Source organism: Alosa sapidissima, chromosome 5, assembly GCF_018492685.1.
Source record: "Alosa sapidissima isolate fAloSap1 chromosome 5, fAloSap1.pri, whole genome shotgun sequence".
Lineage (NCBI taxonomy): Eukaryota > Metazoa > Chordata > Actinopteri > Clupeiformes > Clupeidae > Alosa > Alosa sapidissima.
The window spans coordinates 16,434,211-16,449,280 of NC_055961.1; the positions used below are offsets into that span (position 1 = coordinate 16,434,211).

At 44.7% G+C, this 15,070-nt stretch overlaps 2 protein-coding genes across 6 annotated transcripts in view; both read left to right on the forward strand.

Moving 5' to 3' along the window:
• Window positions 1–8,307, forward strand: part of cxadr (CXADR Ig-like cell adhesion molecule) — a 55,847-nt gene extending 47,540 nt beyond the window's left edge. The window contains exons 7-8 of one of the 2 annotated variants that reach the window (XR_006032055.1): window positions 1,643–2,019; window positions 8,263–8,307. Coding sequence is in view for 1 of the 2 variants with exons in the window: in XM_042093600.1 (XP_041949534.1) it covers window positions 1,643–1,916 (274 nt within the window). In the remaining variant the exon portion in view is untranslated. Of the gene's footprint in view, window positions 1–1,642; window positions 4,486–8,262 lie in introns of those variants that run through there. The other variant, XM_042093600.1, reaches the window with a different exon arrangement.
• A 3,407-nt stretch (window positions 8,308–11,714) lies between these two features.
• On the forward strand, window positions 11,715–13,454 carry LOC121709891. Of its 4 annotated transcripts, XM_042093610.1 has the most exons (5): window positions 11,718–12,138; window positions 12,270–12,389; window positions 12,489–12,608; window positions 12,705–13,201; window positions 13,237–13,454. In XM_042093610.1, exons 1-4 carry the CDS (start codon window positions 11,778–11,780, stop codon window positions 13,163–13,165), a joined length of 1,062 nt encoding a protein of 353 aa, XP_041949544.1. In that variant the 5' UTR covers window positions 11,718–11,777; the 3' UTR covers window positions 13,166–13,201; window positions 13,237–13,454. The 4 variants fall into 4 exon arrangements, with proteins under 4 accessions (XP_041949545.1, XP_041949546.1, XP_041949544.1 ...); XM_042093612.1 differs by having other exon boundaries at window positions 11,717–12,015; window positions 12,705–13,454; XM_042093609.1 differs by having other exon boundaries at window positions 12,705–13,454.
• The last annotated feature ends 1,616 nt before the right edge of the window (window positions 13,455–15,070 follow it).

Genomic DNA, 15,070 nt, shown 5'->3' on the forward strand with positions numbered 1-15,070 from the left:
TCTGTATCTCTTTCATTCCCTTTGCTCTATTTCTATGTCCTCTTCTCTGTCTCTCCCTCGTTGTGCTTTTGTTGCTGTTGATTGCTTGTTAATTTGGAGAGGACCGGTGCCCTGGGGCTGGGTGAGGAGTTTGGCCGTTGACACGGGCATTCCTCTGTGTACCCCCCCCCCCCCCCCAACCCCCCTCGGTCGGCACTCACAGTGGAAGTTGGCACGGTGACGCTGGCACTGATTTCGCCTCCACATCCGTTAGCCAGTCTCTTTCCCTCCCTCTCTCTCTCTTTCCCTGTCTCCCTCTCTCCCTCCTATCGCTGTTGTTCCTCGCCACAGTGAGCTCTGATCAGGTGACTGATTCTGGGAGAACCTGATGAACTGTAAACATGTAAGATTATCCCAACAGTGATGTCAGGCTAGTGTAAATACCGAAACCAGGTGACCCTGCTATCCAAACAAATATGTTCTGTGTGTGAATAGGGTGATGGGCAGAGCAAACATTGCCATCAGAAACCATTTTGGGAAAATGCACACTTGTGTGTCGGGAAGCTTCTCTGCACTGATATCCTACTGCTTCGATAAGGCACGCCTAACATATGTGTTGTTCCAAGGATAATAAACTAGCCGTTGGGAATTTTGAAGATCAGCCTCACTTTTGTTATTTCAGTGGAATGGTTCCCTGATCACACAATCCAGCTTTATTGTGTTCTGTTCTGCCATACCAGAGCGAAGCCTATCCAGCAATCATGACAAACTTCATTAGTGAAATCAGCTCTGCTCAGGAAATCAGGAATAAACATGTCAGTTCTCTTGATTACCTGAGCACACTTGATTTTGCTCAACTAAGACACATACACACAGCACCGCAGGGAATCTCCACCACTGCAAATGAAAAAAGACACTTTGAAGACTCAACTGATTTTACATCCTATTTTGAAGTGACTAGAAATTAGTACCATACTAGCCACGTTCATTTCACTAAACAATAGAGTACCGAAGTGTGACGTTCCGTTTTCATGACGACAGTGTCACTGGATCTAAGTAAACTTTCGAAGTGGCTTCAATAGCATTGAATGTAGACATGTGGCATCATTTCTAGCTAATAAATTGTAGGCTATAGCCATTTAAACGTGTTTTGCCTGCTAGGCAGCAGCTTCCCTGGCAGGTGTTATAGAAAAACAAAATTCCAGTGGATATTTCACGTCTTATCAAAGACTGGCGGCTGTTAAGAGTGACGTTCTTAGCAAAAATAAAGCCAAGACACGTCAGTGCATTTAAGGATTTTAACTGCAGGCTGTGAAGTTTAAATTTACGGAGGAAGACCATGCTAAACAAAACTCTGTAGTCACTAATTTGATCGTGTTGGTATGAATATGTGTTGTATGTGATTCCTACAGTGTAATAACAACGTCTTAAAAACGTAAAAATATGTATATAGATTAAGAAAGCTACCACTATGGTCACCTCTATGGTTAGATTGGTTTGTTTAGATCCAGTGAAATTGCTGCCTTGACAACGCTACGTCATGCCTTCGGTACTCTATCGTTTATTTCATATGGAAGGTTCCCTTCTGTATTCTAATTCTGTATTCTATAGTGTTCTATGGTATATTTAACCCTCCCTTTGTTCCCTTCTCTTCCCTTCTCAGAGAGGACGTGCCCCCTCCTAAGAGCCGCGTGTCGACAGCGCGCAGCTTCACCAGCGTGGGCAGCCAGCGCTCCTCCCTGGGCTCCATGTCGCCCTCCAACCTGCACGAGTACACCAAGCCGCAGTACGACAAGATCCCCTCGGATGAGTTCGAGCGGCCCCCTAGCCACGCACCCCTGCCGCCCCCTGGCAAGCCCGTGGGCCCCAACCTTAGCCGCATGGGCGCCATCCCAGTCATGATCCCCGCCCAGAACAGGGATGGATCCATCGTGTAGCGACCCCCCCCCCCCCCACCCCACCCTCTCTCATCCCAGACTCTCATCACCGTGCAGCGCCAGGTCTCTCCGTGTGACTGTGTGTGCGTGCATGCATGTGTGTGTGTGTGTGTGACTGTGTGTTTGACTAATTGTATGAAAGCCCCACAACGCACTCAACACCTGGACAAACAGAAGATGGTTAGATGAGACTGGAAAGAAGAAAAAGAAAAAAGAAACACATGTATTGACTTTCAGAACTTTTCCTGACCTGAAGAAGATGAGTGATTGACATGCTTTATGGTCTGTAGGGTGAATGTGAGTTCACTTCACCTGTTTTTATTGTTGTAAATAGCCCAGTGCATGATATCTTTTTAAGTTTAGATGATCCTGTCAAATGAAATCTTAGGGTGAAAATGATTATAAAAAGGTTTTCACATGGATACATAGTAATATTCTCTGTAAAAACCAACAATGCTTCAACTAAATTAGACATCTGATCATGATATTGTGCTGAAAGCTTTAGCACCTACTCTTTACCTTTTTATGAATTTGGCCTTTTGTTTTACCTCTGTCCAGGTTCCCACCATTTTACATGACCACATGTCTCAGGATATGGCTAAGTGATGCTCATGAAATGTAATGTTTAACAACTCCGCAGTCTCCAATCAGAAAGGATTTGCTACATCATTTAAGCCTTCCAGGGCTGTTTGCGAATTTCTTTCATGTGCCCTTAGTGGGCTTTTCTTTTGTTCATTTTTTAAAAATATTTTTCAAGAGATTGTTTGAAGGATAGATATTTACTGTCTATTTTTTCTTTTCTTTTTTAATTAAGATCTTTTACACAACCCTTAGTGGGAGTCTGGGACGCCCACACTCCTCTTGTCTTTTCCTTGTACATGTGCCATGTGGTTGGCGGGCTCTAGTAATCTGCTGAGCTGAGCTCCCCTCTCCTCCTCCTCCTCCTCCTCCTCCTCCTTCTCCACCTCTTGACCGTTTTTAGCGCCCTTGGCTTGGTGGTGGAGTGGTTCAAAAAGAAGGCTTTTGATTGGTGGGTCTTTGTTTCTCCTCGCGTGGCTACTGCGCTCCCCCTCCACACACAACTCTCCTCTCCTCGTTACAGGGCCGTTCCAAAGACCGAGTGTGTAGGTGTGTGTGTGTGTTGGTTTTTAGGGAGTAGCGGGGACTTTGGCCGGTGGGGGTCATTCTTTGTTCACAGGGCACTCACATTTGATTAGATTTGACTACAAACGGACCTGTCAACTCTATTCACCTCAGAGTTGCTCTACTCCCACAGTTGATATTACATATCAACATATCAGCATATTGGAGGCCCCATGTCCCCTTAATGACACACACACACACACACAGCATTTCTCTGATTACATAACATTTACATAACAATGCCCACCATCCAGCTCTTCTCATCCCATGTGTGTACATATAAGTATTAATCGCCTTGTGTGTCTAATTGAAAATATGAAGTATCCCACTTCTGGGTCTGTGGTGAGCTGTATTATTTGCACCATTGGTCAGATTATTTAATTGAAGGATTAACTAAATGTAGTTTTTTTTTTTACCCCCTCTCTCTTGAGGAAAAGGCCAGGCCAGTCGTCGTAGCGTTGACCGCGTCCACAGACACTCAGACTGATGACCGGAAAGCCTGTCGAGTCACAGTAGAAAACTGACTTTGAGCGCAAAAAGCCCTCCGTGAATACCCCCTCGCCCGAGACCATAGCGAGTCTGAAATGACCCCTGCAGTACATGTGCCTTGACCGTGCTGGCTTTCATAGACTAATGCAAAGGATGTAGCTGACAAAACACTCACACACCAGCGTGGTCGGTTGCACTGACTTAGGTTGGCACAAACCAGTGTGGTGTATGGTGACGGGAATACTTTGTATACGTGATACAGATACTCGGTAGGAATGCATTGCACCCTGGTCAGGTTTGGTTGTGAAGGTCGCCAAACACTGTTTTCAAACTGACCTCGTTCACCTCAAATGTTTAGCTGTGAGTTTTGAGTCCGAGTTTTAGTCAGATCATCAGCTCAGTATCAAAATGTCTATCTCCAAGCATTCATTTACAGTCTATCCCTTGGAAGGAGACTTTTTAAACATCTGTTTCAGATTTAATTTTTTATGAACATTGTTTCTGTTTTAATATGTATGTATATACTGTAATTTTGATTCTGAGTGTTAGTTTCATTCAAATGAACTGTGTACGATAACTACTCGCTCACATGCTGTTCTTAGCAAGTGTAAATCTGAAGATAACATTTTTGGGGGTGGTGTGGGAAGGTATAATGACTTTATACATAAGTGAAGAGGATTGTGTACAGACTCACGCTGGTGAAGGCTGTAGAGAGAATGTATCTGATTTCTGGATTCAGAAGAAACATTTGCAAACAAACGTGCTGGAATTCATTTTCTTTTTGGGTAAACAGAAAAGAATAGGTGAAAGGCCTCTTAAATGTTCTTCACTGTGGAGACAGAGGGGCCATTCATTCTTCTGCAAGCCCTTACGGCTGAATGTTGTCCCCTGATTTTTTTTATTTTTTTTGGATAGGGACCAGGTAGTCCTTTAGTAGCATAGACATCTAGCCATTCACCTGCTGATCTCAAATCAAACGTCAGTAGTGATTAAGTGAAATTGTACAGTTCCTTGAAGTTAAATGGCAATTACTACTTCTAATATCATTAACTGTAGATTTGAAAAAGTGGTACTAATATTGTTTGAAGATATTCTCCTTTTTTCTTTCTTTTTTGGTTTGCACATTATGTAAAAACCTTAGTTCTTTTTCTTTTGTGTGTGTAATTTTGTGATGTATTTTTAAATAATAAAAGAAACTGGAAAAACGACAAATGGCCTCTCTCGTCTCCACCTTTCCCGTCGCCTTTCCACCTTCGTCCTCCGTCTGGGTGAGCAGCTGTTGTTTAGTGTCGCCGAAATTAAAAATCGGTCTCATCCCCGTCCCCATCTCTCCTCTCTCTTTCTCTCTCTCCTCTCTCTCTCTCCTCTCTTTCTCTTCTCTCTCTCCTCTCTTTCTCCTCTCTCTCTCTCTGCTGTCTGCAAATTCTCTCTTATGCCTGTGCAGTCCTGTGGCTTTGCGGGGTGATTAATTTTTATCTCCCACCGATTTCCACCTTCTAACTCCAGGTGAGGTGACTCTCTACCCGCCTAATGACTGCGATTAATCAATGAGCCGTGAGGGCAAACGAAAGAGAGAGAGAGACGGTTGTGCCGACGGCATTGACCAGGGGCTGGAGGCTAGCAGCAGGGTGACTGATGTTCAGATTCATCCGACTGCATTGAGCCTTTGGGGCTGCTTAGTCAAACAGACTCCACGACTGGGTGATTTTTACCTGCAGCAGATAGCCTGCCAGATATTGTACTTCGCTTGTAATGCTGGTGGGTGCCGGGGTGGGGGGGGGGGGGGGTTATCCACATCAGTCGTTAGCTGAGCAGGTGATTAGTCATCGGGAGGCTGGTTTATCTGACAGCCCCACCGTATGTGTGGGCAGTATCCAGTACCAATCTCCAAATCCTGGCTAAATGAGGGGGAGGCCGACTGACTGCTCCATGGCTGCCTCTGATTCAAGGCTCTGGCCTTCAGCTTGAGTGAATCAGTGGGTGGTTCTCCCATGGGAATCCATTCTCATCATGGGCTCCACTAAGATAATACCATCAGCAGAGATTTATTATAACCACCAGTTGATGGTTTACCATTTCAACTGCACGCCCCCTCTGTAGTTAATATTTGATCACACAAGCTAAGGTCCTACACATGGCTAGGCAATCACAAAAACAATAGAAGACATTGTTGCAGATGTGCTTTGGAATTAATGTGTGTCAAGTCGATATGTTTTTCTTCAAATGGAACGCCATTACCTCACTGAGATCATAATCAAAATAGTTTAAAACATTTTTTTTTAAAAATAGAAAATTACATTAAGCCAGTTAATTAATGCATACTGGCAATCATTTTGAACGATTGACAGAGTTAGTCATGGACTCCACTCCCTATAGTGATGTAGTTCCTTCTCCTGAATATTTAATGGCCTACGTCTCACCAGAGTGGCACTCTGTTCATCATTACTGACCATTGTGTACTTGAGCCCTTGGGCTCTGATCAATGGCAAATTGCCATTTTGTATCTGAGCAGTTGACTGGTGGCCTGTAAATAGACTAATGGATTAGGCCGCAATGAAACAGATGCCCATAGCCATAATTGAGTGTCAATAATGAATAGCACCCCAGAGTAGGCTCTCCACTGATCGATGGCTTGTTGAGAGCAGCCACGGCCGCTAACGACCCCTCGGAATAGTTCTCTCTCATTAGATGCTGTTTGTGTAGCTTGCCGAAACCATAACACTGCCATTATATGAATTTCGGCGTAAATGATCGCATTACAAAGTGGACGTGTTAATTGAGCGATCGCGCACACTGTGCCCTCAAAACAGCCATCAAAAAGACATTAGTGTGGGCAGTAAATTGCTGATGCAAAGGGACTGTAATGGTATCCGCCTGTCATTTTCCTTATGGGCCTTCTAAAAAAAACAAAAAGTCCTCTTTTCTACCCCCACTTCTCACTCTCACTTCGCTTGCTCTCCCCGTTCCTTTCTCATTCTTGAATTTGAATTTACACAGGGTATTAATCTGCCATAAAGGAACCACCTTTTCCGACTAATTCCACCTATTGTCCTCAGACCGCCGGAGCAAGGGGGGAAGAACATGCCCTGGCTTTTTTTTTTTTTTAAGCACCTGGGGATTTGCACGCCGTACGGTCAACCCACCATCTCCTCCCCTTTCCATTTCCGTACTTGAAGGCATTAATTGTTTGCTCAAATGCTGGAGTGAGCCAGTGGGGCTTGATGGGGAGGACGGTGCGGGGGGGCAACAGCTCATTGGCTGTCGACGAGGGTTTCCTAGGCAACCTTATCAGGTTGTACACAGTTTGAGCAGAGGCTCGGTGAGGGAAACGATTTATCTTGTACGCCTTGTACGCTCTACTGCTGACAAAAAGGATGCACTAAAAGCACTACTCTGATCAAACTACTCCTCTTCCTGCAAGAAAGCAAAAAAAAAAAAAAAGTAATTCCAATGGGAAGAAGAGGGAGCTGGGGGCTGTTTTTGGGAATGTGATGGTTCTCATGAGAGGACTGAGAGACCCCCCCACCCACCCCCAACCCCCAGATGCTCCCCATGCTTCAGATTAGGACGTCGAGAGGACTGAGAGACCACCCCCCCCCCCCCAGATGCTCCCCATGCTTCAGATTAGGACGTCGAGAGGACTGAGAGACCACCCCCCCCCCCCCCCCCCACCCACCCCCAACCCCCAGATGCTCCCCATGCTTCAGATTAGGACGTCGTCTGTCTCTTCTCTCCTCCCGTGCCTCTCCACACCTCCGCATTCCTTCCATAAGGCAGATACGAGTAGGAGGGGATTTGTGTCTGCCCTTGTAAGAAAACATCCATTTCTTTGTCCATATTTGAAGCGCTGCGCTTTTCTGGCTGCCTCCATATCTGGGTCAGGCCCCAGCCTTCGCCGGTAGAACTGGGCTGTACTTACACAGCCTACGGCTTCAGCAGCCTGTCAATTGGAGGAGACTTGAGTGACCTTTGACCTCCTTTGGTGCTCATTTACACCATAGCCGTGCTATCACAAGCCACCGGCTATTTTTAAAACGGTCCCTTGGGGATGGCAGGAGTGCAGTCATCTGAAATATGTATTTTATGTCTTCCCCACGGCTTATGGTTCTACATCTGTGATCAGAACAGTGGATTCTTCACACCGACAGGTACATTTGGTCCGCACACACTGGAGGGAGAATAGATGGAATCCATTAAATAGCTTTATGCAAGGTGCCGTTAAGGCGGCAGCACTTAGCGCATCTGCCAGAATGACTTTGGCGCGTGCGTGAGGTGAAATCCTTCTCCTTATAAAGGTGCCTTGGCCATATTTCTCTCAGGGAGGGATGGAGGGTAGGTTGCTGTGAAGGTCTCTCTCTCTCACTTTCTCTCCCTCTCTCTGTTTGTGAGTATGTGTGTGTGTGTGAGTGTGTGCTTGTGTGTGTGTGTGTGTGTGTGTCTGTGTAAGTGTGTCTGAGAGTCTGTGCCTGTTAATAAGAGGACGGAGGAGGTCAGGTAGACAGAGAGGAACAGACAGACACGTGCTCAGCAGGTGAGGGGGTTTAATATCTCTCCCCCTCCCCTTCCCGCTGCCTCTATCTCAGCATGGGCACAGACAAGTGAGGGACTGCCTCTGATCAACTGCCTGTCAGTGGCGTCTGCTCCTAATCTACATCGTCTGATGTCAGATTGGAAAATAAAGCGGGGCTCCTGCCAAGCCAGGAGGCTATTGAAGGAGTGTGTGTGTGTGTGTGTGTGTGTGTGTGTGTGTGTGTGTAAGGGGGGTTTGCGTGTTTACAAAGGTTTACTCACTATACTTTGAGCTCCATTCATCTCTCCAGCCTCCTCTGGATTCCATTACAGGTATAGTCAGTGAGTGCACTGTGTGTGGAGTGTAATGGTGATGGTGGAGGAAATTAGAAATGCCAGTTCAATGTAGCGATGATGAGTTTTTTTCCCTCTCTCACCGCCCCCAAAGTCTTCTCTCTCCCCCTCCTCTTCTATTGGTCTTTAGTCTTTCTCCTTGTCTTATTGGGGTCATCTCCTTTATTATCATGGAGGATGGTGGTGATGTATCGAGTGTGTGTGTGTGTGTGTGTGTGTGTGTGTGCGCAACAGACCATCATCAAGCCTCTCCCATGGGAGAGCAGAGGTCACACAACTTATTTAGTCCAGTTCTCTCTCTCTCTCTCTCTTTCTCCCCCTCTCTCTCTCTATCTCTCTCCCTCTCTCTCGTGCTCTCCGTCTCCCGACCTCTCGTTCTTTATCTGTCGATCGCTGGCTGGAGCCCCCATCGGAGATGACAGAATCGCACCCCAGAGCTATTTCCAGGCAGGCAATTAGAGTGCCCTGTCTCCATACCTCTCACACAAGCATCCGTGTCCAGCATCAGACCCAGATGGCCCCCCCGGGACCTACCCATCACCTGCAGAGCTCTGTGCTGGGGGGCTCCGGGGCCTGGGTTGATGTGTCGGATAATTTGGCCATCCTCCGGAGAAGGGGCCCGTAGATTGTTTTTATGCCGGGATAATGGCTCCGGGGGACAGGCAGGGTCAGGCCGCCGATGAAGGCGCTGGTAATTGGCTCTGAGTTCTGGCCATGTGGTTGGCCCCAATGCCTATGTGTGTGTGTGTGGGTGGGTGTGTGGGTGTGAGAGGGGGCAGGGGTCTGTCACACAATAAAAGAGACGGGGGGGTACGAAGGAGCAAGATTGGCATGGTTGGACATCTGGAGAATCTCCCAGTCACACTAATGGGTTTGTTGGGTGCACACAGCACAGCAGTATACACCTGAGTGAAAATGTATTGTATATTTTGGGAAGTTTCTTTTGGGCTTGCATATTGTGTAATTACGGATGATGTTCGGGAGTGTTTAAGTTCTGGAAATGGCCGTTTTCCGGTCTTGACGGTGTTGCTGCAGAGCTTCTGTAACAGCAGCAGCAACATTTCTTTATCTGCTCACTCCATCAGACTGTAAAAATAAAGTTTGTCATGCGAGGGCCTGAGAGTGAACACAGACCAGACCACCCTCTCTCTTCAGCGAGCAAGCGTTCTCGTGCTCGTGATTCCAGCTCGTGCGAGAAAGACCACTCTACTCTCGTGCAAGACACACTGGCTCCAGGTTTAATGGCCCCCATATTAGTGAGCATAAAAATCCATACAGCCGCTGGGGCCAAGCGCCTCACAGGAGATAGTGGCGCTTTATTCCCCCCAGGAGAGAATGGTATTCACACAGGTCAGGCCCGTCACTCTGGAGCTGGAGGGGAGATCTGCCTTGACATTTAATAGAGGTTGTTGACATAAATAATGCACATATTCCTGACCAAAAGTATTCTGTCACTGATGTATAACAGAATGAAATCAGTTATGTTCCAGTCTGGGTTATTGCATTTATGGTAAATTAGATATTGTGACATTTCTGAGGCAGATAATGTAATAATATCAGATAGACAATAGGGGTTTATGCGGCAGCTTTTGTATATGAACAGCATGGCTGAAAGTCATCAGCCTATTTACTAGGAGATAGATTAAAGCCGGTTGGGAGGCTTAGAACAATACATAGACATGATCACCATGTTTGACCGGGGGAAGAGTGTGAGTGTGTTGTGTTTGACTGTGATTATAAATGCTGAGAGAGACATCATGAGTATTTCCACATAATCTGCTTTTCAGCTCAGATGGCACTGAGACTTGATGAGGAGAAGCGTAAGCAATCTGATGTCGAACTGGAGACTAGAAACAAGACTGATTTTTTTTTCTCATTACAGGAAATCAGAAACCAATGTGCAAATTGATTGGTTTAGTTCCAAAGTGCAAAGTTTTAATAAAATGATATGATGCTTCTTTTGCCAATTGCCTTTTCACATTAGTGAGTAGGAGTGTTTTAATGTGAGGTCCAGTTGTGTTATTTATAGATAGCCTACTGCATCTCCCTCCACAATTGTTAGCTCCCCTGGTGAAGTTGAGTAAGAGAGGTATAAAAAATAATACATTTGGCAATGCATACTATTCCCACATGGAAGGCAATGAGAAATATCCAATCTTGCAAGAGGCAAATCTCTGAGGACAAAAATGCATCACCAAGACATCAATATTTTTAACATTTGTTTTTTGCTTACTGGAATAGTGTGTGAATTATTTGTGAAAGTAAATTGCGACTTTTTAAAGAAATGTTGAAAGGGTCGTCTGTTCATCGGAACTTAAATAAATTATCTTATTATAGTTAGGTTTTGAATGTTTATGGTTTTTGTTAATGTGAAAACTGTTATTTACATTGTTGCGAGTTGTTTTTATTGTTGACATTTTATATTCTTATTGATATTGTTGTTATTGTTACTATTACTATTATGCTAAATGTAGACTTTTTCAACTTTATTTCAAACTTATTTTTAACTATTGTAGTGTTCATACTGTAAGTACAGTAAGACAAACTTATCATATCTTTAACATATTGTAATTTGTAATAAACTAGCATCTGTCGTTGGGTGTCTGGAGTCTGGATTGAGTGCTGAAGTAAGAAGCTCTGATGGCGACGTCGGGAGCCATGAAGCAACAAACTGTCGCTGTCTAAAGCCACCGAGCTGCTGATCAGCAAGAAGATCGCCCAACATGACTTCAGACTGTTCTGTTCTTCTGGTGCTCTCCAGACTGGCAGTGAAAAATCCGGGATTGTCAGTTGTAACTTTAAAGAATTTTGTTGGCATTGCGTCGGTTGTTAAGACACAGCTGTGTGCAGGTTCACGTGGGTCATCATTGCCCTTGAACATTTTCAGCTGATTGGAAATTGGACTAATTTAACATGATTTTTCTTTTTCATTTTGTTTTCTTTTTTTACTTTTTATTTATTCATTTTTGTTGTTTTCTGTCTTGTATGTCCTGGCGACTATGCCGCTCCCTTCCGGCATCTTTTGTGTTTGTTATTTTTTAAATGTATTTGTCATGTTTTGGTGTCATGGGTATGCTGGCGACTACGCCGCTCCGTCTGGCATCTATTTTTGTTATGTGTCAATGACAATGTCTGTGGAGCGCTTTGGGTTGCACTCTGTGCATGTCCTGTATTGAATGAACATTCTAAAAACCCTTTGTTGCTGCTTCAGATTTGAAAGACATTATTGCCATGACAACTTCAGGTAGAATGTTTATTTACAGAACTCTGAAGATTCCATTCCAAATTGTGCAAAGTAGATTTTTGAGTGAATTCCTAGAATCTGCTCAGTCTTATTAGACACTTCCAAGTGAACAGGTGAGAATAATGAAGCTCTGCGAACTTTTCAGCTGCTGTCTACTGGTCCAAAAGAAGAAGCACAGGAATGAGAGGGTTGACACCAGCAACAAGAAGAAAAGAAAGGAGGCTAAGCACCTCAAGAAGGAGATGGCAGACAGGAGGAGAAAGGAGGCCCTTGAGATGGACATCTCCAAGGTGCAGAGTGTGGAGACTGTAGTAGTGTCTCTGGATGAGGTGAAGGGTGGGCCTGCAGAGAGACTTGAAGGTGAAAATGCAGTGATCGCTATCCACCATGCTGAGATGGCTAATGCTAGGCCTGTGTCTCGCCCAAGAGCTGAGAAAGAGAACATCAGTGAGCCTAATCAAGAGACCAGCAAAGAGGACTGCAGTAAGTATCACGTTTTCAGATAGTGGGTTATGGTTATGGTTATGGGATTTGGCAGACGCCTTTGTCCAAAGCGAATAGCCTAAAAGAATCAAAATGGACTTATTAATAAAAATAATCATCTCTCTCCACAGCCCTGAACGAGTCATCTGTTGACCAAGGGACACCTCAGCTGGGTAAGGGGGCCGGTAGTAGCCCATCTCCGCTGCATGTTGATGGAGATGGTCATCGAGAGTTCAGCAAAGAGGACTGCAGTAAGTATCACATTTTCAGATGGTTGAATAGAGTTGAAATTGACATTTCAATGTTATCAAACTTACTAATTATAATCATAATTGTACCTCTATCCACAGTCCTGATTGAATCATCTGTTGACCACGGGACACCTCAGCTGGACGAGGGGGGCGGTAGGAGTCCATCTCCGCTGCATGTTGATGGAGATGGTCATCGAGAGTTCAGCAAAGAGGACTGCAGTAAGTATCACATTTTCAGATGGTTGAATAGAGTGGAAATGGACACTTTAATGTTGTCAGACTTACTAATTATAATAATTTCATTTCTCTCCACAGACCCAAAAAAGTCATCTGTTGACTACGGGACACCTCAGCTGGACGAGGGGGATGGTAAGAACCCAACCCCACTGCATGGTGGTGGAGACGGAGCGAGACCTGTGCCTCGTCTGAAACTGGACTGGCACAAATACCAGCTTACAGTCGGGAAGCCCACAGCACAGGCTGGTACATGGCGCACCGCTGACACCCCTGAGGAGAAAGACGTGATGGAGGAAGACAGGGTGAAAATCCTGCATGGATTTTTTGAGAGGAGGGGCATTACTACCCAGAATACAACCACACAGACCACATTGACCACTGAGGAAGAGAAGCCCACACCACAGTCTGCTGTGTGGCACACTAAAATCCCTGAAGAGAGAGACGAAGAGAAGAGGAAAATTCTGCACGGATTTGTAAAGAGAAGGGGCCTTACTGCATGTAGGCCAAGGAGGGAATTCCATACACAATTAAATAGATAGATAGCCTACATAACATTGCAGAAACATTGCAGAAACATAAGTATATATACTTTTTTGATCCTGTGAGGGAAATTTGTGTTTACAATAAATAAATTTCATTTCATAAGGCATTTCATTTTATAAGGCATCATGTTGTTCTTGTCTTATGCGATGTTACATTTGAGTTAAGAGACTGTATCAAGCAGACAGCGCCCTTCCCCAATTACTGGCACCCCTTGAGTAAAAATGTATAAATCTCACAATGAAAACAATTAGGAAAAGTCCAGTCTTGAAAGGAAGCAATTTTATTCTGTTACTCCATTAAGAAATAAATATATATTTAAAAAAAAAAAAAAACACTTGCCAGAATCATTGGTATCCCTCCATATAATAGGCTTCTCTCTAAAGCTGATAAAACAGCTCTTAGTCTTACTAATCATCTTAGTCATCTAATAAAGAAAAAAAACCAAGCAGATACTGTATGTGTAAGGATGGGTCAGGATGGGGCTCTATTCAGTATAGTCATCCTTCTATATCCACCAAACTGACCTTGAGTTCAGTTCAACTTTGAATTAATCTGACCATCAAACATAATTACAGTCAAAGTCCCAGTAGCATTTAGTGGCTCCAGCCACTTACATTTGTAATTAAATAACAGGAAAGGCTTTTTTTCTATCCTGCCTTTTTAATATAGCATGGAGGGTGGTCATCCCTATGTTCCCCGGGTCCTATGTTCCCCGCTCGGGGATAGGGTTAGGGTTAGGGTCCTATGTTCCCCGGTCCCATATCAAAGCGGGGAACATAGGACCCAGGGAATATACAGTAGGTACGCTCCCCATGGAGGTTGCACCTGATGTTTTTTTCCAGGCGAGTTGGTGACCCCAAGATGCTACCCTTTTCTGAAATGTAGGCCTATTATTTGCCTTGTGTGTGTGTGTGTGTGTGTGTGTGTGTGTATGTGTGTGTGAGCGTGCGTGCGCAGACGTAGTCTGTCTGTGTGTGTTCTGCCTTTCCTGTGTCCAAGTCCTGCCTCCTCTTTGATTGCCGGAAATGGAGTTCCTGGTTGGGCTGATTGGCCAGCGCTTAAAAGGCCTGAGAGGGCATCATCGGGACAGGGCCACTGTGCCAGACAGCAGAGCCGTGGTTGTGGGAATTGTGGATGACTGTGTGCATTGCATTGTATTGTATTGTATTGTGTTGTGCTGTGAGTGTGGGTCTCCGAGTCTCCGACAGCTTCTGCTGTGTGATAGTGCCGGCATGTTCATTAGACCTGCTCAGAGCCAAAACTACTTTGTTGTAGTGTGTTCCGGGGTTGGAAATGAAAACAAGTGAGTGCCAGGGCTGGCTACTTTGTAGCATGTGTTGAAGACAACAAATACCTTTGCGCCAGGGTGCTGAGGTTGGCAATCGTACTCCCTATCGGGTGTGTGTTTGTTTTTGCTTTCTTTTGGTAGTTTTATTATTGTCCAGTGTTTCGGCCATTTTGTCTCTTTATTTTGATTTATAAATAAACCATTCATTTTGTACATTTACTTCCTTGTTCGTTACTTTCACTTCAGTTTAAGTAAATGAGTTATGCCTTCACATGCCCGTAACAGAACTCACTCACATGCTCATCCTCATTTAAATGGTGCTTTCCCTTTATGTATGAATGACTAGGAGCGTTTGACCTCTGTCGCCTTATTTTTATACCTCAGTGAATCAGGAAGTCATGGATTACTGCTTGAAAGGTTAGAGACACTGATTTATTCAAAGAAGTTAAATAAAAATGGAAAAGCTGCTTCAGTTACATTTGGTAATTATCCAGTGTTAAACTAATTGACCAATTGGTCAATTTCTTATAGCCAATAAGTGTGAAGTGTGCTATATATTGATGTGTCCTCTGCAAATGACAAGCATTTACTGTACTTGACATTGCAGACACAG

Coding starts and splice junctions, on each gene's coding strand:
- LOC121709891 (XM_042093609.1), top strand. CDS start 11,778: ATGAAGCTCTGCGAACTTTTCAGCTGCTGTCTACTGGTCCAAAAGAAG. Junction 12,139..12,269: donor GACCAGCAAAGAGGACTGCA/GTAAGTATCACG, acceptor CTCTCTCCACAG/CCCTGAACGAGTCATCTGTT. Junction 12,390..12,488: donor GTTCAGCAAAGAGGACTGCA/GTAAGTATCACA, acceptor CTCTATCCACAG/TCCTGATTGAATCATCTGTT.